Genomic DNA, 22,016 nt, shown 5'->3' on the forward strand with positions numbered 1-22,016 from the left:
CGGGCTAAACTTGCTCTTAACTTGAGTGGATCCCCTGATGAGAACTTCCTGAGTGAAGGCAGCTCTGACTTGACCTGTGGCCTCTGAACCACACAGACCCTTCATATTACAAATCTTACAAAATTCTTTTGATCTTTAAGCCACGTGACCTTGATGAACAAATAGCTGCAGAAACATTCAGAAATGTTTAAAAATAAAGTATACAGTTTAAAAGAAGTTGAAGCATTTTTAAGTTAACTCTTAAAAAATGAAGTGCATTCAAATTAATCCCATTGAGAAAACGTAAACCACTTGAAACTTCCCGCTCTCACTTATAGGAGTTCCTCTACAGTTTAATAAGTTATTACAGAACAAATCCTGAGTTTATTCTGTGGCTAGATTTTCATGCTAAGATTATGTGACGCTACATGAAGCTAACATTTTTTCACAGAGCTCCATGAAATATTCGGCACTGGAGATCCATTGTAGTGATGGTGGCTAGGAAACTTTGGAAGTTCAACATTGTCCCTTCCTGACCAATGCATTGGAAAGACTGGTGGTTTCCCAGGAAAATACCCAGAAACCCTGTTTATGTAGCTGAATGTCCATGTTCATGGAGATTGCAGTTTATGAAGGGCCACTTAATGCTCGTCATGCTGAATACATACTCCCTGATACGCAGATTTCAAAAGTTGCTGCAGAATATTACTTGTGTTTCAAAGTTTATGGCTGGTTTACATGAAAGATGTCTTGTTGCCATTTAGCTTTCACAGTCTTGAAGTGGTTTTTAATGATATTGCAAGCTTCCAATTCCAGTTTGTCAGAAGTTGAAATCGCTGTGAAATGAACAATTGATAAGGTTAATCAATGTTCAGTCCCTGATCTCTGGTAATTGTCAAGGTGACAAATTATACAGTGAAAATAATTATTGCTTCATAAAATGAGACTTTTCACTGCTCATAATTCTTACTGATAGACTAAATTGGAAATGAGAAAGTAAACATCATAAATTCTTTGTACAAGTTTGATATGTTGCTTTTAAATCAATGACTCTAAGCTCTTGCACAATTATGAATTGAACTCTATAACTCACTTCAAATAACATTGTGAAGCAATGTTCATTCACCTTTGGGACCTGTTCAAATGCTCCATAAAAATATGATGCAGGCCTGTTTTCTCATATAGACGACAAAAGTGGATTAAGACCTGCCGTTCATTGCATAGCTGTAGCAAAAATAAAATGGATTGTATTTAAGGTATATTTACCTTCCTAACTCCTGGGTGTTCAAGATAGAAGCACTGAAAGTCGTATGATTGGCACATTTATTGTTGTTGGTAGTGCAGCACATTTGGTTGATGCATTGCAATCATACTAGAAGGTGGAAATATGTGAAATATATAACAGGCAGGGTTGTGCTGACAGCTAGCTAGCAGTCCTGTAGAGAGCCATTGGTTACTTACAGTGTAGCTCTCAATACATTTCTGATTTTGGGTGTATGCACTCAAAAATCGAAATATACAACGACAGTAAGACATAGCTCTGAATGTACAGTCCCTGGCCTTTCACTTGCCTTTGAATCCAGTGATACTCCATAATTTACTGATTTAAAGACCAGGAACCCCAGACATTCTTTGTGCCAGGCCCCTTGTCTTTTTGGCACACAGGCTGACACATCTAGTGGTGTCACATTCTTATGAGTATGATTGCTGTTCTTAATTTAAAAAGGGGGTAGGTGTGGAAATGTTCATCCAAGGCCTCCATAGTATGAGCAGAGCAGGAGGAGTCTCCTCCGGGTGTGATGGAGTGACATCTGAGCAACGCAGAGATAAAATTTCACACACTGTTCTTCTGGGTAGCGTACTCATCCTTGGAAGCCAGTTTACCTAACCGTTTCAATAAGTGGAACAGCATTCATTCAATGACGTGCAATGATCAGCAGACATGGACTTATAGGGAAGGACATGAGGGATTTTTACGCGCCATCTAGCTTGTCTCTGCTGATTAGTGCTGGGCTATGCTGTTGTTCAGGATTGTGGTGTGGAGAGGGGAACTTTCTGTCCATTTGGAATTTTTATTGAGCAGGTTACTCATGAAAATCATCTGTCCTTCATGCAGCCCTTTAAAGCTCAACCAGCCAATGCTCCCCCTCCTTCACCCAGATAGGAGAAGAGGTGATAATATATTGCTAGAAGCCTCCTCTTCTGACTTTCTCCCCACCTGACAAAGCCTGCTTGCTCAGTGCTATTGCAAATCCCAATCCACAAAATGGCATCTATTCAATGAAATCAAAGTAGTGAAATGATCTCTCCATGTATTACAGTGTCTGGGTGACCCATCTGATGCTGTGGTCAGCACCAGGCTGGGAAATATTGCAAATACCTGCTGTAAGATTTTGAGGCATTGAAATTGTTATGAACCCCGTAACTGGGTATCTTACCAGCAAAGATAGGAGTATCCGTTGAAGTCTGATGATACTATTTTTAACAGTATTTATTAGTAAAAATACACAAAAATAATATCAATACAAATATACAGATAATATACAACATCAATACTAAACCAAAAAGAGCAGGTATAATAATAATCAATAAGAAATAAGCTCTATCGTTGTCTAGGGGATAATGAATTGTCCGATGGAAATATAAAGTTCAGTTCAGTTCATACAGGCTGCAGTAGTTGTTGTTCACTGTGTTGCAATTGTTGGAGAGACAGAGAGACAGAGAGAGAGAGAGAGAGAGAGTAACTTGCCAACTTTCCTTTTACGATCTTGATCTGTCTCTGTCCTTTAGCTAGACTGTTCTGTCAAGGACTCGTCACCCAGGTAAGGATGGAGACACACACAAGCCCCCACCGTCTCGTAACGTCTCTCCTGGTGCGTCTGAGGGGTGTTCCCCAGACCCTACTTTTATCCCCACTCATGGGGTCTCAGATGTCAATCAGGTTGGGATGATGCAATCCCTCAACCAGACCACTCTGGTTGCCCCATGAGGGGTTTCAATGAATAGAACAGTACTCAATGCACGATTCCTTCTCCAAGAGACAATAGCAGTAATTTCTTTCTTTGTCAATAGGAGACATTCCAACCTGTGCTGTGCCCCTCTCTCATAAATTTGTATGAGCTGTTTATCTCTCTCATTTCCTTTGATAACAGCATCGGAATAGTAGTGATTTGCGATTCTCCAAAAGGGGGGGATTGGCGATTCTGTACCCTTCAGCCCATCAGAGTTGCTCCTCATCCGTAACAAAATTAAGAGTCACAGTTTCCTTGTTCACAAAGGAAATATACGTAGAGGCACAAAAGTAAGGCTGAAGGTCTTTATACAGCATGTACGTCTGTGATAATAGCCAGGGAAAGGCTGAACCTGCGAATGTGTTATCTAAGGGGTTCAGGTAGGAGCCAGTATTTGATGAATCTCTGGAATTAGGCATGTATCTTTGGCTCATGCCTCAATGTCTGAGGACCACCTTTTACCATGGAAGGCTGCTAGTCATATCATCACTGAGGAGCTCAAGAGGTGAGATGCTGCAAAAAGCACACCTGATGAAAGGTCTCGGTCAGAAATGTTGACTATTCCCTTTCATAGGAGCTGCCTGACTTGCTGAGTTCCTTCAGCATTTTGTGTGTGTTGCTCAAGACTTTCAGCATCTGCAGAATCTCTTGTGCCTTCTTATTTTAAATGTGCTGCATATATTTCAGATGTTTGGAGCTGCTCATTCAGGCCTCCCATTATCAGCATAGTGACCATTAAAGCAGCCATTAGTGCAACACAGTACCACGATATATTCTGGGTTGCAGGGCTGTTGTTTGCTGGTTTTTAACAGTTCCATGTTATCTTGCTAAAGATGGAAATGAATGTTGTACGAATAATGATTTTTGAAGCTTTCACCAGCTAGTTGCTGCTGATTTTGTCAACTTTAAATTGACTCTTGATTGCTTAATTGCTGAATTTACATCATGTTCAAAGCCATCTATAATTGTTTTATTATTACTAGCGTGCATCAACAAGTATAATCTAAAACAATTAAATTGATTTATTATTTTGATGTGAAAATATAATGGGCTATAAATATTCTCCCACGTATTCTTTATGGTAATGTGCAAAATTAGACAATGATAGATAACCTCAGAAAGAAAATATACAGACATTTGAATCACTAATGCCCTGAGTTGTTGACTTGAATCTTGTTTTTCAATTATAATAGTCATAGAAAGCTGTGGTCAGTTTATTGTCCATGTTAGTGACGAAATTTTCTTTATTTTTTGGCCACTGTTTATTCATTAGAATTGAGGTTTACAGTATTTGGCAGTTTTGACAAAGTAATGTGTATCCCCTAGTTGTAACAATTATTAAATTGTATGGAAATAATCAAATAATTTCTTCACAGTAATTATTAGAATAATGTGTAAAACAAGGAATAAGTTCATGGGTCAAATTTGAAAACTGGTGAGTTATGGTAAGCATAAACATTGCTTAACCAGTAGAAACAGAATTCTTGAGTTTATAAAAAACACTCCTTACTGTTGTTGGAAATTATATTGGGAATATTGGATGATACAGGGAGCTGTATGAGAGACATTTTTAACTGAGCTTTTTAACATACGTGAAATCATTCAACAAATTTTGGCAGATTGGACTACCTTCTTTGCATATCCCAGAATGATTCCCCTATTTTGGTTGCTCATGGAAACAGCTGAAAATCTGGAGCTGTTAACTGTAATGTCAATTGGCCTGTCTCTCAGACTTGCATGGGTTCAAGTGCACTGCTTGTATCTGCCTCTTTTATCAGTAAATACATGAAGAAAAACACAAACTATCAGAAAGCATGGTGGTTTGATAATTGAATGTAAATTTAGCAATGCATTCCTTTTAAGTATGTGGCGGTCTGGCTCCTTTGGTTGTTCTTATCTTATTTCTGGGCTTAATTTGACCGTGGAATACAGAAATTTTTCGTTTCATCACTCAAGTTCTTCCTTAGCACTTTGATTAATTGAAATCTAGCATTAAAAACTGTCTGAAGAAAAGAATTCCAAGCTTTCACCATCAATTGTGTCTGGTGGATCCAAAATCATTTTTGAAAAGCCTGGTCTAGACTTTAAGCTGCTCGCTCTAGTCTGCCTAATGAGCAGAAAGGATGTTATCTCTCTGTGCCGATAAATTCCCCAAATTATCTCCAAAATTTTACTTCAATCACCCAACTATCCTTTAGCCTTCTTAACATATGTTAAGTTTGTGTACTTCAAGTTTCATTCTGGTAAATCTATCTCATCTGCACTCCTTTAAAGATCAGTATCACATTTAAGACTGGTATCTGTAACTCTGCACAATTTTGCAGTTGTGGTTTATACATGGCTTTCCCTCTCCACCTCTCAGAACCACTTTCAAACAACCTCTTTCATTTATTTAGAGATACAGTATGGTACAGGTACTTGCAGCCAGTGAGCCACACTGGCAACAACCCATCTGTTTAACCCTAGCCTAACCTCAGGACAGTTTACAATGACCAGTTAACCCAATAACCATTGGAATGTGGGAGGAAGCCAGAGCACCTGGAGGAGAAACTCACATATCATGGGGAGGACGTACAAATGCTTTACAGTTGACATCGGAACTGAACTCCAAACTCTGATGCACTGAGCTGTGATGGTGTTGCACTAAATGCTGCGTGACTGTCTTTGAATAACACATTCAGTGAAATCTGAGGCCTTTGTGGTAACTTTGGTCTGTGTCTTTGCTATTGCTTGGGCTCGGTGATGGTACTGATAGGCGTTTTTTTTGCTGGTGGGTGGAAGAGGTTGTTGCTTACTGCTACTTATGCATGGGGGGAGCTTTGCGTTTCTCACATTTAACTGTTGTTCATTCTTTGTAGCACTTCTCTGTTTTCATGGATGTTTGCGAAGAAAAAGCATTTCAGGATGTATATCGTATACACTTCTCGGAGATTAGATTTGACCTTTGGACCTTGGACTTTTGAACATGGTCATAAAAAGAGAAAATGATCAAACCACTCAAAAGGCAACATTTGCACAGAAAGGAATGGAGTTAGAATTTTGGATCTTGGATCTTTGTCAGAACAGGGAAAGAAAAATGTACATGTTTAGTTAGCAGAGTAGATGGGGAAGGGGATGGGTGGGAAATTCTCACTTCTAATATTATCTCCTTTAACCCAGTGTCATTTTTATTTGATGATACTTCTGTGAAGCAGCGCAGGATTTTTAAAAATCTACTTTGATGCAACTATTTCCAAGTAACTTATTGTTAACTGAGTAGGTTTCAAATCTGATTACTAATATCTGGAGGAGATTACCATAAAAGTAGCAAAAAGAGAACTACTGTATATTCTATTATAAATTTATTCAATCATTCTGCAGAATAGTACCAGTCAACTGAAAACAAACTTTTGATGTACCATAACTAATTACCACTTGCCTTAGTCATGTTAGTAATAATATCTGAACACTTGAGGAATAGAAGTATACATATTTGAGTTTAATATGCGCTTTTCTCCAGTTGGAATATTGGTGATTCACTTTGACTACCTTATAAGAGCAGTATAAATATACACAATATCTGAGGTAAAAGTCAAAGTTAAAGTAAAATTTATTATCAGAGTACAAACATGTCACCTCATACAACCCTGAGATTCCTTTCCTGTGGGCATACTTAGCAATTCTATAGAACAGTAACTGTAAACAGAACCAATGGACAAAAAATTATGCAAATACAGATATAATTAGCAATGAATAACAAGCTTGAAATAGCAAGATAAAAGAGCCTTTAAATGAGTGTAGTTATCCCCCTTTTGTTCAAGAGCCTGATAGTTGAGGTGTAGTACCTGTTCTAGAACCTGGTGGTGCGAGTCTTGAGGCACTTGTACCTTCTACAGAACATAGATACACAGTGGCAAGATTGTCTTTGACAGTCTTCAGAGGGGTTTGGATGGGTTAAGCAAATGGGCATAGCAGATGGAATAAAATGTGGTTTTTCTGAGCTTAGAAAATTTGATGGGAAGAACAGAAAAGCAGGGTCTTGCAAAAATGGAGAAAGATGACAAAATACAGCCATAAAGGGGTATTTGGATGTCCTGACACATGCGAAGCATAGATAGCATGTACATAAAAGCAGCAAATAGGAAAGAAAATGGAATGTTGGCCCTTATTGCTAAATAAACCTAATAATAAATAAATAAATAATACTGTGAATGTGAGTTGTCCTTGAAAATTATAGGGAAAGGTTGAAAGGGTTAGGACTTTATTCCCTTTCGTGTAGATGAATGGGGGGAGATTTAACAGAGCTATACAAAATTATGAGGGATATAGATAGGATAAATATAAGCAGGTTTTTTTCACTGAGGTTTTATGAGATTAGAATGAGACGTCATGGTGAAAGGTGAACAGTTTAAAGGGAGAACTTCTTCACTCAGAGGGTGTTCCTGAACCTGGTGGTGAGTGCTGCTTTCTTGTGGCAACAGGACTTGTAGATGTGCTCAATGGTGGAAAAGGCTTTGCCTTGATAGAATGGGCTATATCCACCACTTATTGTAGGAACTTCAGATCTTGGCCATTGGGTGTTTCTGTATCAGGCCGTGATACAACCAGTCAGGATACTCTCTCTAAAAGTGTGTCAAAGTTTTAGAGGACATGCCAAGTCTTCACAAACTTCTAAGAAAGTAGTGGTGCTGTTGTGCCTTCTTTGTGATGGCACGTGCGTACTGGACCCAGGACAGATCCTCTGATGTGATAGTGCCAACGAATTTATAGTTCCTGGCCCTGTCCCATCTCTGACCCCTAATGAGGACTGGCTCATGGATCTCTGGTTTCTGCCTCCTGTAGTCAAAAATAAGCTCTTGGTTTTTGCTGGCGTTAAGTGAGAGCATGTAGTAGTGGCACCGTTCAACCAGATTTTCTATATCCCTCCTATTAGCCGATTTGTCACCGCCTTTGATTCGGCCAACAGCAGCGGTGTTGTCAGCAAACTTAAATATGGGTACATAAGGTATTTGCTATATCTTCCATTTTTTAGGACACCATACAAGCTAGGAAAGTGGTAATGAAGAGTCAAAAGTTGGCCTCTCATTGTCAGGCTGTTGTCCTCACCACTTGAGTTCAAATTTATTATCATTCTTGTGTACAGCTAAATGAAATATATAGTCATACAGAGCACATGTAGTTACAATCCGGCAATACAGCCACTAAATAATGTTAGCACAAGTCCCTGAGATTGACAGGTTGGCATAAACTGCAATATGAATGTTTATTTAAGACTCACTGTTATAATAAATAACTATCAGTCATATAAATATGTGAAACAGCCATAATAAAAGATAAACAGTGACCAGTGCAGGATGAGAGGGTGTCTGTGAGTTGGGGACTGCAGGGGTGGGGTTTGGTGGCACATCATTCAGGCAAGGTGTACCTGTGTACTGGATGGCACCAGAGTGTTCGGAATTTGAACAACCTGGGGAAAGAGGCTGTTACCCAGCCTGACAATTCTGCTTCTTATGCTGCAGTACCTTCTGCCTGATGTCATAGAGATTGTGGAAGGGGTGAGAGGAGTCTTTGACAATGCTGGAGGCACCGCGAATGCAGTACTTCAGATATACTGTCTGGATGGGGGATGGGGGGCGCAGAGAGACCTCAATGATATTTTCAGCCTTCTAGCCTGTTCACAATCCTTTGCAGGCTCCCATAGTGATGCAGCTGGTCGGGACAGTCACAATATAACTCTGGTAGTGGTGTCATTAGTGGGGTGGAAGGGTTGTGGAATCCTTGCTTGACTCAGTGTCTTCAGGAAGTGGAGGCACCGCTGTGCTCTCTTGGCTAAAGAGCTGGTGTTGAGGGACCTGGTGGGATTGTCAGTAGCATGCCTGCCAAGAAACTTGGTGCTCCTGACTCTCTTCATGGAGAAACCATTGAAATGCAATAAAGAATATTTAGCATACACCTTCCAGAAGTCCACAATCATCTCTTAATTCTGTCTACGCTGAGACTCAGGTTGTTGTGTTTACACCAGTGTACAATCTTCTCTGCCTCTTCTCTACGTGCTCTTTCATCATTGTTGCAGATGAGGCCAACCACTGTTATATCGTCAGCGAACTTAACGATGTGGTTAGAACTGAATTTGGCAGTATAGTCATGTGTTAGCAGTATGAACAGCAGCTGGGCTGAGCGCCCAGCCCTGGTGGGGTAACGGTGCTCAGCATGATGGAGCCGGAGATACTGCTGGTAATACAGATTTTCTGTTGTTTCTTCATCAGAAAATCCAAGATCCAGTTACAGTGGGAGCTACTGACACCTAACAATAACTTGCCACAATCGCCAAATATAACAACCACACTGCCAGATGACCAATGCTGACATTGTCACAGTTGAATCAACAGTTCAGATGCCAGAATCAAATTCAAACAAAAAGCTACAGATAATGAGAATATGACTGAAGGAGAAAATGTGGAAATGCTCAGCATTCCTGGAGAGAAACATGAAGTTAATGTTTCAAGCTCAGAAACTTTACATGATCAGATGTAAGGTCACTGACATGAAATGTTAATTTTGTTTTTCTCTGCACAGAGGCAACATGACCTTCTCAGTATTTCCATCATTTCCCATTTTTGTTTTACAATAAAGCATATAGTCTCCAGGGGATTAAACGGATTGATTATGCATTACAGTCCCAAAGGGGTTTTCAGCAACATCCAATTTTTCTCCTTTTTTAATGTTAACCTTCATTCCATTTATCCATGGTTATTGATGATCAATTTACTGACTATGTGTTGATCATGGGCATTAAGAATGGACTCACAATAAACCTAATTCAAGTAAATTGAAGGGTCTCCTATTATGTTTAAGACTACTGTATTGCTCATGGGAACCAATCTGCTTCAGTAATGTACAAATGCATGTAATTCTGCAAATGCTGGAAATCCAAAGCAACACACACAAAATACTGGAGGAACTCAGCAGGTGAGGCCACTTCTAAGGAAATGAATAAACAGTCGCCGCTTTGTGCTGAGGCCCTTCTTCAGGACTGGAAAGGGAGGGGAGAGATGCCAGAATAAAAAGGTGCGGGGAGGGGAAAGATCATAGCTAGAAGGTGATTGGTGAAGGTGGGAAAGGTAAAGGGCTGGAGAGGAAGGAATCTGATAGGAGAGGAGAGGGGAACATAGGAGAATGGGAAGGAGGAGGGAGAGGTGATAGGCAGGAGAGAAGTGGTAAGAGGCCAGAGTGGGGAATAGAATATGAAGTGGGGGGGAGGGAATTTTTCTTATTAGAAGGAGAAGGTCGGAGGCTACCCAAATGGTGTTGCTCCTGCACACTGAGAGTGGCCTCATCATGGCACAAGTGAAGGCCATGAACTGACATACCTGAACAAGAAGGGGAATCGGAATTAAAACCGTTGGCCACTGGGAAATACCACTTTTGGCGGATGGAGCAGAGCTGCTCGACAAAGTTGGTCCCCCAGTTTATGACAGGTCTCACCAATGCAGAGGGGGCTGCATTGAGAGCATCAGATACAACAGATTCACAGTTGGCAGAAGTTGTGGAGAATGATGTGTTGAAATGGAGGCTCATGGGATGATAGGTTAGGACAAGAGGAACTCTGTCCCTATTAAGGCGGTGGATATGTCTGGGAAAAGGAGGAGATGTGGGTGAGGGCAGTGTCAGTGGTGGAGGAATGGAAACCCATTCTTGAAGAAGGATGACATCTCTGATGCCCTGGAAAAGAATGCTTCATTCCAGGAACATAGAAAAGGAAATAGCATTTTTACATGAGATAGGGTGGGAAGGGGCATAAAGTCATGGGAAGCACTAGCTAATTAAAAATATAGGTAGACAGTTTATCTCCAGAGATCGAGAAAGCAAAGGGAGGTGCCAGAAATTGATCAAGTGAATTTAAGGGCAGTGGAAGCTGGAGGCAAAGTTGATGAAACTGACGAGCTCAGCCTGGGTGCATGAAGCAGCACCGATGCAGTCGTCAATGTAGAGGAGAAAAAGCTGGAGAGCGTTACCCAGGGAAGGCTTAAAATGTGGTCTGTTCTACATAGACAATGAAAAGGCAGGCATTGCTGAGGCCCATGCAGATGCCCATAACTACCCCTCAAACTTGAAATAAGTGGGAGGAGCCGAAAGAGGAATCTTTGAGGATGATGACCAGTTCTGCCAGACAAAGGAGTGTAGTGTCGGAGGGGAACTGGTTGGTCTTTTGTTCAGAAAGAAGAGGAGAGATTTTAGGCCTTCTTTATGGGGGATAGCAGTGTTTAGGGACTGGAGAACCATGGTGAAATTGAGGTGGTCGGGGCCAGAGAATTGAAAGTTATTGAGCAGATCACAAGCATGAGAAGTGTTGCAATGGTAGGAAGGGACTGAACTAGAATGGATTTGAGGTATGAGGATACAAGTTCAGTGGGGTAGGAGCAAGCAGAGATAATCGGCCTACCTGGACAGTCATGTTTGCATTTCTTGGGTAGAAGGTAGAAGCGAGCAGTGCAGGGTAAGGGAGCTATGAGTTTGATGGCAGTAGATAGGGGTTCCCCAGAGTTGAAGAAGTCAGTGATGGTGTTGGAGACAATTTTCTGATGGTCTAGAGTGGGGTTTCCTTCAAGGGGTAGATAAGAGGAGGTGTCTGAGAGTTGCCACTTCACCTCAGCAAGATTGAGGTCAGTCCACCATGACACAATAGCACCCACTTTGTCTGTGGGTTTGGTAATTACTGATAATACTACTGATTATATTGCTGAAATATTCAGTAATTCACATCACTGAGAAACTGCCAGCTACTTCAAGAACATAGATGATTGAAAAAGCCAGTCTTGTCAAAGGGTCTCGGCCCAAAATGTTGACCAAAAACCTGACTTGCTGAGTTCGTCCAGCATTTTGTGTGTGTAGCAGAAAGCCATTTTTGCCATCAGAGGGAGCAACAAGATATCCCAACTTCAGTTTTTCAGGGAATGCTGGGAACGCTATCAACTCTGGTACCTTGTTTGTCCATGGGTGTTGACTCTAAAAGCACTTTTGTGGGACTCATTAGAAAGTAATTTGGTTAATTGGTTTCCTGTTGCTCAAAGGCAATTTTAAATGATGTTCTTCTGCTATCTGCAAAGAATGGGTCCCTAAAGCATTAGAATACACTTATAAAAATAACTCTTTGAGAACTGAACTTGAGTTTATTTATTTATGCCTGATCCTCATTACAATTCCTAACACATCTTAAGAATGCAACAGCTGCGGTCTTCATCTTTTTAGGCATTTTATATGTAATATTTAAAATAGTGTGCAGTAATTCTCCTTTATTACTCAATCTTTATCTCTGGAAAATGTGAACTAAATTTCTGAATTATAATTTGATATGCAGGGCATTTTCTCTGTATCAAACCCCCACACGGACATCATGCTGGTGGCAAGAATAGAGAAAATCCTAATGGGAAGCATTCAAAGCTGTGCTGAGCCCTACATTAAGAGCTCAGACACCAGCAAGGTATGTATTTATATCTATTCAATGCTTAGCATTAATGATACATATTTTTACGTTGTCCTGAATAATAATTCCCCCATAAATGCAGCAATAAACGAATGAACTGCTTTTGTGCTGAATATAACCCCACAAGAGCTGCTTCTTAATAAGTAGTTCTGCAACGACGCTAAAATGCAAAAGAAAAATATTTATTTCAAAGCTGAAATTTAAAACAAAGATATGCAATCATTTATATTTAGTCATATTTCCCTGCTTTCTTTTCAAGACCGCACAGAAAGTTTTGAAGTCTAACAAGCCATTTTGTAATAAGTTGGCAAAATACCGGATGCCATTTGCTTGGGCTGTAAGGTATGTACATGTTAATTATAATCTAATTGATACTAAGATAAAAAGATGCACATGGATTATATATTTTCTAGAGTTTGGGTCTATAAACATCTTTCAATAGTCCTACTAGTTCTGAATTGTAAAAAACAAACCAATTTTTTTAAGTTGCTAGAGAATTCTTCAATATTAATAGTAGAATTCATTTATACTTAAAGCAGTATACAGCTTTGGTTATGAACCATACATAGTTTCCTATTTGTACTGACAACTGTAGTGAAAGATGTTCAGAGTGCATTGCCGAAGGCTCCATTGATTGGAATCCAATGCCATGCATAGTATTACTTTGTGTTTTACTTATCTATGTTTAGGGGGTCTGGGTGTCACCAGCAAAGTCAGCATCTATTGCCTATCTATAATTGTACTTACGCAGGATGTGGTGACCTGCTTTCTTGAACAGTTCCAGAACTGCTGCTCATCCCACACCCCACATGTTCGGTAGTGTGTTTCAAAATATAGACCCACCTCACTCAACTGGAGTCAATCCTGTTGCATGATTGAAATAGCAGAGGGAAAGCTCTGCAAGGCATGAGGTTGCAGCTAATGATCGTGTACATTTCTGATTCTGTTGTTGGCTCACAACTGCCCTATCTACCCCATTTTTTGCACATTTGCACTGTCACACATGATTGAGGGGTTGATCTGTGTGAGGACAGGACTTATTTCTACTACAAGGAAATTGCTAAAGAGAATACTTCAAAAAGATTCTAGGTAGTGCTTGAATGTACATTTGCTTTCATATATATTTGACTATTATTCCCCTAGAAACAATGGTATTATCTTTCCTACACAATTTGTGGCCTAAGGTAGAAGGAGATGAGTTATACAGCTCTCTTTACGTGCACATTCAGGTCAACTCTTTGAGTGATTATGCAGAAAGTTTGCAGTTAATAACTTGTCTCCTTCTACCTTAGGCCACAAACTTATCAATCACCCATCTGTGGACTCTTTCTGGAGGTCCAAGATCCATATGCTCCATGACCGCTGGACTAAGTGTGTAAATGTAGGAGGGGACTATGTTGAAAAAGAAATGTGCTAGGTTTTCTAAAATTGACTCCTTCTACCTTTGCACATCAACTTATCAATCACCCCTCGTAATTCAAAAATATTCATCCTCCTTTACTCAGTACTTCGTTGAACCAGCTCTCACAGTTATTACAGCCAAACGTCTCTTTGGATAAGTCTCTATTAGCTTTTCACAACATGATGGAGCATAAATTGCCCATTTCTCCTTGCAAACTTGCTCAAGTTCTGCCAGATTAGTAGGGGAATGGTGGTGGACAGCAATCTTGAGGTGTTGCCAGAGATGTTCAATCTGGTTAAGGTCAAGACTCTGACTGGGCCACTCAAGGACATCAATTTTCTTCATTTGAAGCCACTCCATGGTTGCTGTGGCAGTACGCTTTGGGACGTTACCCTGAAGGAAGACAAACCTCCTCTCAAATTTAAGCTTTCTGGCAGGGGCTCACAGGCTTTTATCCAGGAACTCTCTGTACTTAGCAGCACGCACCTTCCTGTCAGTCCTGATCAGATTTCCAGTCCCTGCTACTGAGAAGCATCCCCATAGTATGATGCTACCTCCATCATACTTTAAACTAGGGATGATGTTACCTAGCTGATGCATGGTATTAGATTTATGCCACAAGTACCACTTACTGTTGAGGCCAAGAATTTTCACTTTAGTCTCGTCCGACTAGAAGACCATCTTCCACATTTTTACAGTATCTTCTAAGTGGCACTTTATGGGCAAGAATATGCTTCTTTTTAGTGGTATGTGTAGCGTAAATCTGTTAAGAGTTAACAATAGGCAATTGAACTTTCTCACACTAACCATTTTCCTTTCAGATTTTGACTCCTTAAGGAAAGCCTTGTACATTTGAAATGCCAAATGTTACATTTGTTTTACTGATTCTTCCTGTCATTTTCTGTCCCTGATTTGACACTTAATTTACTCTCATTCTCATTCTTTCCTTCGATTTCACTGGTTTGAGTGATAATCCTTTTTGGCTGTTCTCGTAACCTGAGTTTGCTTCTTCTCTGCAGCATGACCAATTCACACTTCTATCAGTTTTCTGGGGGAGTATTTTTGAGGAAATAGGAGTCTGTTTATTTAATAATTGACACTATTCTGCTGTAGTTGCTCCATAACTCAACAGCATTATCCAAGCTGTTCACTTTTGACAGTGCTCTTCAATGCCCTTTGTCTTTCAGATCAGTGTTCAAAGACAATCATGGATCAATAGATCGAGAGTCTCGCTTCTCTCCTCTCTTCAGGCAAGAAAACAGTAAAATTTCAACAGATGACGTGCTAAAATTAGTCATGGAATTCAAAAGGTATGGGCAGTCTTCACTTCCTGTAGTTTCAGAAACTTAAAATATTGTGATTATTGATGAATTGTTTTCCTAACCTAATAAGATCCTTTATATTCTTTTGCATACAGAGCAGACAAAATGAGCAAAATGCAGATCATACCTGGTAATCTTGATATATCGGTGCAATCTGTCCCCATGGAACATCCAAGTATGAGATTTATTTTCTTTATTCTATTTTCATAACCACATTTGATTCTGTATTTACTTCTATAACTATATTGCGGTACCATATTAATGGAGGGATTTCCATCCTGTATTGAATCAAAGAGAAACAGAAGAAAATTTTGTACATATATGGTGCTGGATTTTCTGTGAAATGATGAGTCACCCAAGCTTACAATATGTGTGCCTTTAAAAATCCCTCTTAACTGTGGTGAAGGAAGGTAGCCCTCATTTGATGAAATGAGGTGAGATCTCTCTCATGCATTACCAGGACTTCTTAATGGAAGTTTGCAAGCTTTACCCCCAAAATGCTTTGGGAGCTTTGTAAACCCCGTTTCTAGACTTAACAGCTTTCAAGAAGAATGGTATGCTTTGAATATTTCTGCATTCAGAAACATACAAAAAAAAAACAATTAACAATGGAAAAGCACGATTAAACATCTTCGCGTTCTTCTTTTAAAATGCAAAAATAACAGGAACTAATTTTAAAAATTTGAATCAACATATTTAAACTTAAGGAAATAAAGTTGCCTTGTACTTACCTTGGGTCTCTAGGCGAACCTAGCACAGAAAGCATAGTTTGAGTGCAGGGAAATCTGCGGAAATTAGCGCCTCTGGCTTGGCACGATGATTAGCCTCACTGCAAGGTGCAGTTGTCCCAGGACAGTGATCAGCTGAGCAGAAGTTTGGTATTTCCTGTCTCACACATGAGGCTCCATCTTCTGTCCAGGTAAAAGCTGGCAGTCAATATAATGTCTGTATGAAACAATAATCAGAGGTTTAAAACTGTATCTACTGAGAGTAAATTTTGAAGTAGGAAATATTCTGTTATGGTATGTATTTCTCAATGTCTCATTTATTAGAATTTGATATCTATGGGGAAATATTTCTCTTGCACTGTACATTGGAAATGTCTACAGGATAAATCTTCCAGTCTTGTGTTCCAATTATTCATCAGAGTATGTGTTGGATTAATCCTCAGGCAAGAGTCTACCTTGCTTTACATTTTCTAACTCTCAAAACTTAGCTTCAGGTATTCGCATACTCTGATCTCTTGACCACTACCCTTGGGTCACTGGACTATGCACTTTTCCCCATTGTGACCCAGGTTGCAGATGCCTACTGCAATCCTGACTCCCAGCATATCTGTGAGGATAGGGTTCTCTCAGCAACACTCTGACAGACGGTCTTTGATAGCCAGTGAGATGCCATCACCTACATTTCACCCACTGAACTTGACCAATGGCGGTCCAATACTTCTTTTATTTAAATGGTTATGAATGTCTCTGACAATCATGAGCAATTAAATCAAATGATTCACTCTCTTCCTGCACCTCACCTCTCCCATTTATTTTAAATGGGCCTCTGAACTTGTGCAAGCTTTAATCTGCTGCAGGAATCTATGGGGAGCTGGTACTGAGTCCCATCAGAGCTGCACAAGTGCCCCATGGCAGCATTTTAATCTCCATTCAGAGATAGTCCAGTAATAATTAGATCCAAAAGATTTGAGCTCCTCAGGAGATAATTTGAACCAGTTTTCTAGCCCAAGAGAGTCACATAATAATTGCTATTTGCATTATATTTATCTTTATATTGTCTACCAACCATTGTTGGTAGAATCTCAGATGGAGATGAGAGGACGTACTGGAGGGAGATGTACCAGCTAGTTGCAGCAACACCCTTACACTCAACATCAGTATGATGAAAGAGCTGATGGTGGGATTCAGGAAGGGTAAGATGAGAGAACACATACCAATCCTCATAGAGGGATTAGAAGTGGAGGGAGTGAGCAGTTTCAAGTTCCAGGATGTCAAGATCTCTGACGATCTAACCTGGTTCCAACATACCGATACAGCTATATAAAGAAGGTAAGGCAGCAGCTATTTTTCATTAGGAGTTTGAGGAGCTTTGGTTTGTTATCAAAAACACTCAAACTTCTACAGATGAACCATGGAGAACATACTGGTAGGCTGCATCACGGTCTGGTACAGGGGTTTACTGCGCAGGTCAGAAAGAAGCTACAGAAAGTTATAAATCTAGTCAGCTCCATCTTGTGTACTAGCCGTCCTAGTATCCAAGACACCTTCAAGAAGCGGTGCCTCAGAAAGGTGGTGTCCATTATTAAGGATCCCCATCACCCAGAACATGCCCTCTTCTCAATGTTACTATCAGGAAGGAGGTACAGAAGCTTGAAGGCACACACTCAGTGATTCAGGAACAGCTTCTTCCCCACTGCCATATGATTCCTTAATGGACATTGAACCCATGAGCACCATGTAACATTTTTTAAATACTTTTTCTGTTTTGCACTATTTTTAATCTAACTAGTTAATAATCATAAAAAGACTTACTGTAGTTGATTTTTTTCTTTCTATATTATCATGCATCGCATTGTACTGCTGCTGCTAAGTTAACAAATTTCACAGCACATGCCAGTGATATAAACCAGATTCAGATTCTTTATTTCATTTGTAAATTATTTGCTTTGCCCCGTACACTATGTGGAATCCTCAACACATGGGCAGCCGCCAGGATGTCGAATATCAATATCAAAGACGTGGTGTGGTGAAGATTCCATAGGACTGTGAAATTGACAGTACAAATTCATTTATTGGAATTTTGGTGTTATATAAAATGTAGGAAGAGTTCTACTTTTAGCTGCTACAGTTGTTGTGTAAAAATAACTAAGTATCATGCTTCATTCAAGGCGATGTGAGCTACAGTTAGATAAGTTCAAATCGAGCTTCGAAGTAAAAGCAAAGAAATGGGAATGAATATGTAATTTATCTGTTTCAGATTGTGTTACCTCATCCTACGTACCTATTAAACCATTCGAGGACCCAAATGTGAATGAACCTACCATAGAGGTTGAAGAGTTTGTGCAAGAATCTGCAAAATATTCCCAGCCTTATATGATATATAAAAATCATGTTTATATTTACCCTAAACATTTAAAATATGATGGTCAAAAGTGCTTTGCCAAGGTAAGGTATACAAGCAGATGGTGTTCTGTTTCACATCTGGATCTTCTTCGGACATTGTGAATGTCTCAAATAAAGTACTCTGATCCAGGTGCACTTACGCTACAAATCACAAAGCCCCTGGGAGCCATTCTAAAATCAAGGATATGCTGATATCTTTAACAGTTCATATTTTTCGGAAGTCTAGTATTGCTCAACTCATCACCAAGGCTCAGCACATGATGCTCGTTACTTGGGGAAACTGTTAAAATTCAGCTTTTACACTTGGATTGTTACCTCTATTAACACTTACAATAGAGCACAAGAAATATAAAAAAAATTGTGGAAAATACTGTCTTGTTTTCCAAGTTCAGTCTAGAAGCAATAAATGTGTGCAGCTTCTTATAGAATTGACTAGATTTCAGTGGAAAAGTATCAGTTTCAGGGTTGATAGCCTGAGCTTTAGTTTCACCTTTTTTTTTGCTGATTGCCTTCTTATTGCCAGCACTTAAAGTAGATCTGACACAAATTTCTACTGACACAATTGGAAGGCTACTGTAATTTAGAAAAATAAATTAATATATTCAGCTTAATAATGATCTCAGTGCTTTGACTCTCAATGCAATGGAATATTAATGTTAATGTTTAAAGAGAAGCATTTGGGACAGTATTTGTTTAATAAGTAAAGGGGTTGGATTGGATCACGCTCACCACGTACACTAGTCTAATTATATTATGCTATTATAACCACATTACCCTGTTGTGGCTGGAAGGCTGTCAATGACCATGGGGCACTGGTTCTGCAGTTATGCCAGGGAACAGAATGACTAGATCTCCAAACATATCATCCTAAGGTACTGCTGCAGGGACAACAGAAACTGATTATATCATTTAAAAAAAATTAAAATGCTTTTATAAAATTATATATTTGAAAACACATTGGGCTATTATTAATTAAATAACAACCCAAATGTACAGTAAAATATAAAAAAAAGAAATAAAACCTCATCAAATTTATTATTTTAATGAAGCTACGTGACCTTATTCAGCTGGATAGGAATGAACTAAATGAGCCAACTGTAGCTAGTGTCAATGTGATGGACAGGTAAAAGTCATGCCTAGACTCTCAGCTCAGTAAGTTACAACTCTTCCATCAATGAGTTCAGGGGAGAAGTTAGGCGCTCTGCAGTGGTACAGTACTTCTGTGCTGAAGTCCACCATCATGGGGCCCAGAACACATTGATGCACACACTGCACCTAAATGTCAGCATTGCCTTCAAACTCTGCAGAACCTTCTGATGAACATTGCAAAAATCTCGTCATCATATCTCTACCTTATTGCATGTTCATGGTGATAGAAATCCTCAGACCGATATCACCTTTGTAAATGGCAGCTTGAAAAGAAATAGACTAACAAATGTGAACTGCCTCAGAGGATTCTATTACTGTGAAATACATTATTTTCATACAAGACTGTACAGCTGTTGGAATAAGTTACTTGTTTTAGGTGTAAGTATCCTGAAAGTTTTGATATCTCTATTTGCTCTACATTGAATTAGTTGAATCAGCATTGTTATTTTTCAGTTTATACTAATTTATCGAGTTATCATGATTCCATGAACTTTATTTATTATCTGATGGGATATTTGCCTTTTTCAGATCTAGGTGTTAATCTTGATGATTTTAGAGTTGATGGATGTAAATCATGGGTGGTGAAAGAAGAAACATGCACTTGTAGTGTTTGCTAAACCTTAGCGCGAGCTCATTCTCATTTTATGTGAGCAATCCCAAAGGGTTATGAAATATTAATATAATTTGTGTTTTTGCAGGCAAGAAATTTAGCGGTGAGGATTGAGTTTAGGAGTTCAGATGAAGAAAATGCCCAACCATTGAAGGTAAATGTTGTTCACTATTTATGAGCTACTCTGTGACAATGCAGCAACTTTGGGTCCATAATATCGAACCACAAATTTACTTCCTGACATTGTACATCCTTTGTGAATGCCAGCCAGTGCATGGAGGGTTAGTGTCTTCATATCAAATGGGAGAAAAGAATGCTGCAAGTTGACCCTAGACCTGGGAACTACTATCTACCACAGTTACAGACTGGGCACAGGCTGAGAGGCCTACTAATAACATAGCTGAGAGCCATTCTGTATATTTACAGATGTTGATGGGGTAACCATTGGTTAAAATGCATTTGAATTTAATGCAAGTAGTAAGTACCCAGCTTGCCAGTGTTCATATGACACATTCCCGCTTTGGTCTCATGATTTTAAAATCTTTATTTTTGTTGAGCTGGCCAGGATGTTGAGTTAAGAATAAGTGTAGAAGTGACCACAAGTGTGCTAACAGCCAATCTGTATTTTTAAACACTTTTAAAAGCATTGCAAGAACACATGTTGCTTGGGGACTGTCTGTCTCTGGTCCTTTTTTTCCTATAACCAGTTTTCTCTTTAAGAACATCTGCTTATTCTTCCCAATGTCTAACACAATGAGAGCATAACTACACCAGGTTCAGACATTTATAGGGATGGTTGAAAATTACAACAGACATGCCGTGGGCATTGATTTGCAGTTGCTGAGTCCCTCTTTCAATGGTTTTCAATTACTGACCAGCCAGAGTTCAGCTGAGAAATGATTGGGCAGTGGCTGGAAGTTGCGCCCAATTTCTTTATTGCATAGTTTCACAAGTGCAGAAAGATGACAATATTTGTGATCTGTGGTTCAAATGTTTCTTGGTTATTTTTATTTATTGGGCCATTTCAAGTTTGAAAGGTTACTTGTGCAGTGAAGAAAACCATAATGTTAACAACTACAGAGGATAAAACTCTAATGGGCCACTTGGGTGGATGATGTTACTGAGAGATATTTCTCTTTATTTGCAATAAAGCTTTATTACTTTCCTTTTTTAACAGTGCATTTATGGAAAAGCAGGAGGCTCAGTGTTCACAGCAGCAGCACAGACTGCAGTCCTATATCATGTCCAGAACCCTGATTTTTATGATGAGGTAATTTACTAAGTGCTGTGTGGAAGTCTGCAATTAATATTCAGGCAATAGTGCGTCACATTGACAAATCTCACTAAATGGTTCCTCATGTATAATCACGAGTTAAAATCATAATTTGCCGGTAAAGATACACTAAAACAATGCAGAGGGGAGAGCTTTCCCCAACTTTAAGCAGGGCCCCGAGAGAAAAACTTACATGCCCATTCCATTGTATGTAAAACTTTATGCCTTGCGTGTGACATCTGTGTGAAAGCCTGCAATTAATAATCACAGGAGATGCAATGTGTTGGTGAGGCCCACTTTGGAATATTCTTTGCAAGTTTGGTCACTTGCCTACAGGAAAGATGTAAATAAGTTTGAAATAATACAGAGAAAATTTACAAAGGTGTTGCCATGACTGAAGAACCTGAGTTATAAGGAAAGATTGAATAGGTCAGGACTTAATTCCTTGGAACATACAATATTGAGGGGTGATTTGATAGAGGTATACAAAATTATGAGGGGTATAGGGCAAATGCAAGGATACATTTTCCACTGAGGTTTGCTAGGACTACAACTAGAGGTCATGGGTTAAGGGTGAAAGATGAAAAGTTTAAGGGGAACATGAGGTTGAAACTTCTTCACTCAGAGGGCTGTAAGAGTGTGGAATGAATTGCCAGTGCAAGTGGTGCATGCCAGC

The 22,016-nt window shown here is 39.4% G+C and overlaps 1 protein-coding gene across 1 annotated transcript in view; it reads left to right on the plus strand.

The window, feature by feature from the left end:
- dock10 (dedicator of cytokinesis 10) overlaps positions 1–22,016 on the plus strand; it is a 179,944-nt gene that overhangs the window by 84,918 nt on the left and 73,010 nt on the right. The window contains exons 13-19 of the mRNA XM_059947468.1: positions 12,328–12,450; positions 12,713–12,795; positions 15,043–15,165; positions 15,273–15,352; positions 18,163–18,350; positions 20,156–20,221; positions 21,245–21,337. Of these exons, the coding sequence (XP_059803451.1) occupies positions 12,328–12,450; positions 12,713–12,795; positions 15,043–15,165; positions 15,273–15,352; positions 18,163–18,350; positions 20,156–20,221; positions 21,245–21,337 (756 nt within the window). The remainder of the gene's footprint in view (positions 1–12,327; positions 12,451–12,712; positions 12,796–15,042; positions 15,166–15,272; positions 15,353–18,162; positions 18,351–20,155; positions 20,222–21,244; positions 21,338–22,016) is intronic.

Source organism: Hypanus sabinus, chromosome 2 (assembly GCF_030144855.1).
Source record: "Hypanus sabinus isolate sHypSab1 chromosome 2, sHypSab1.hap1, whole genome shotgun sequence".
Lineage (NCBI taxonomy): Eukaryota > Metazoa > Chordata > Chondrichthyes > Myliobatiformes > Dasyatidae > Hypanus > Hypanus sabinus.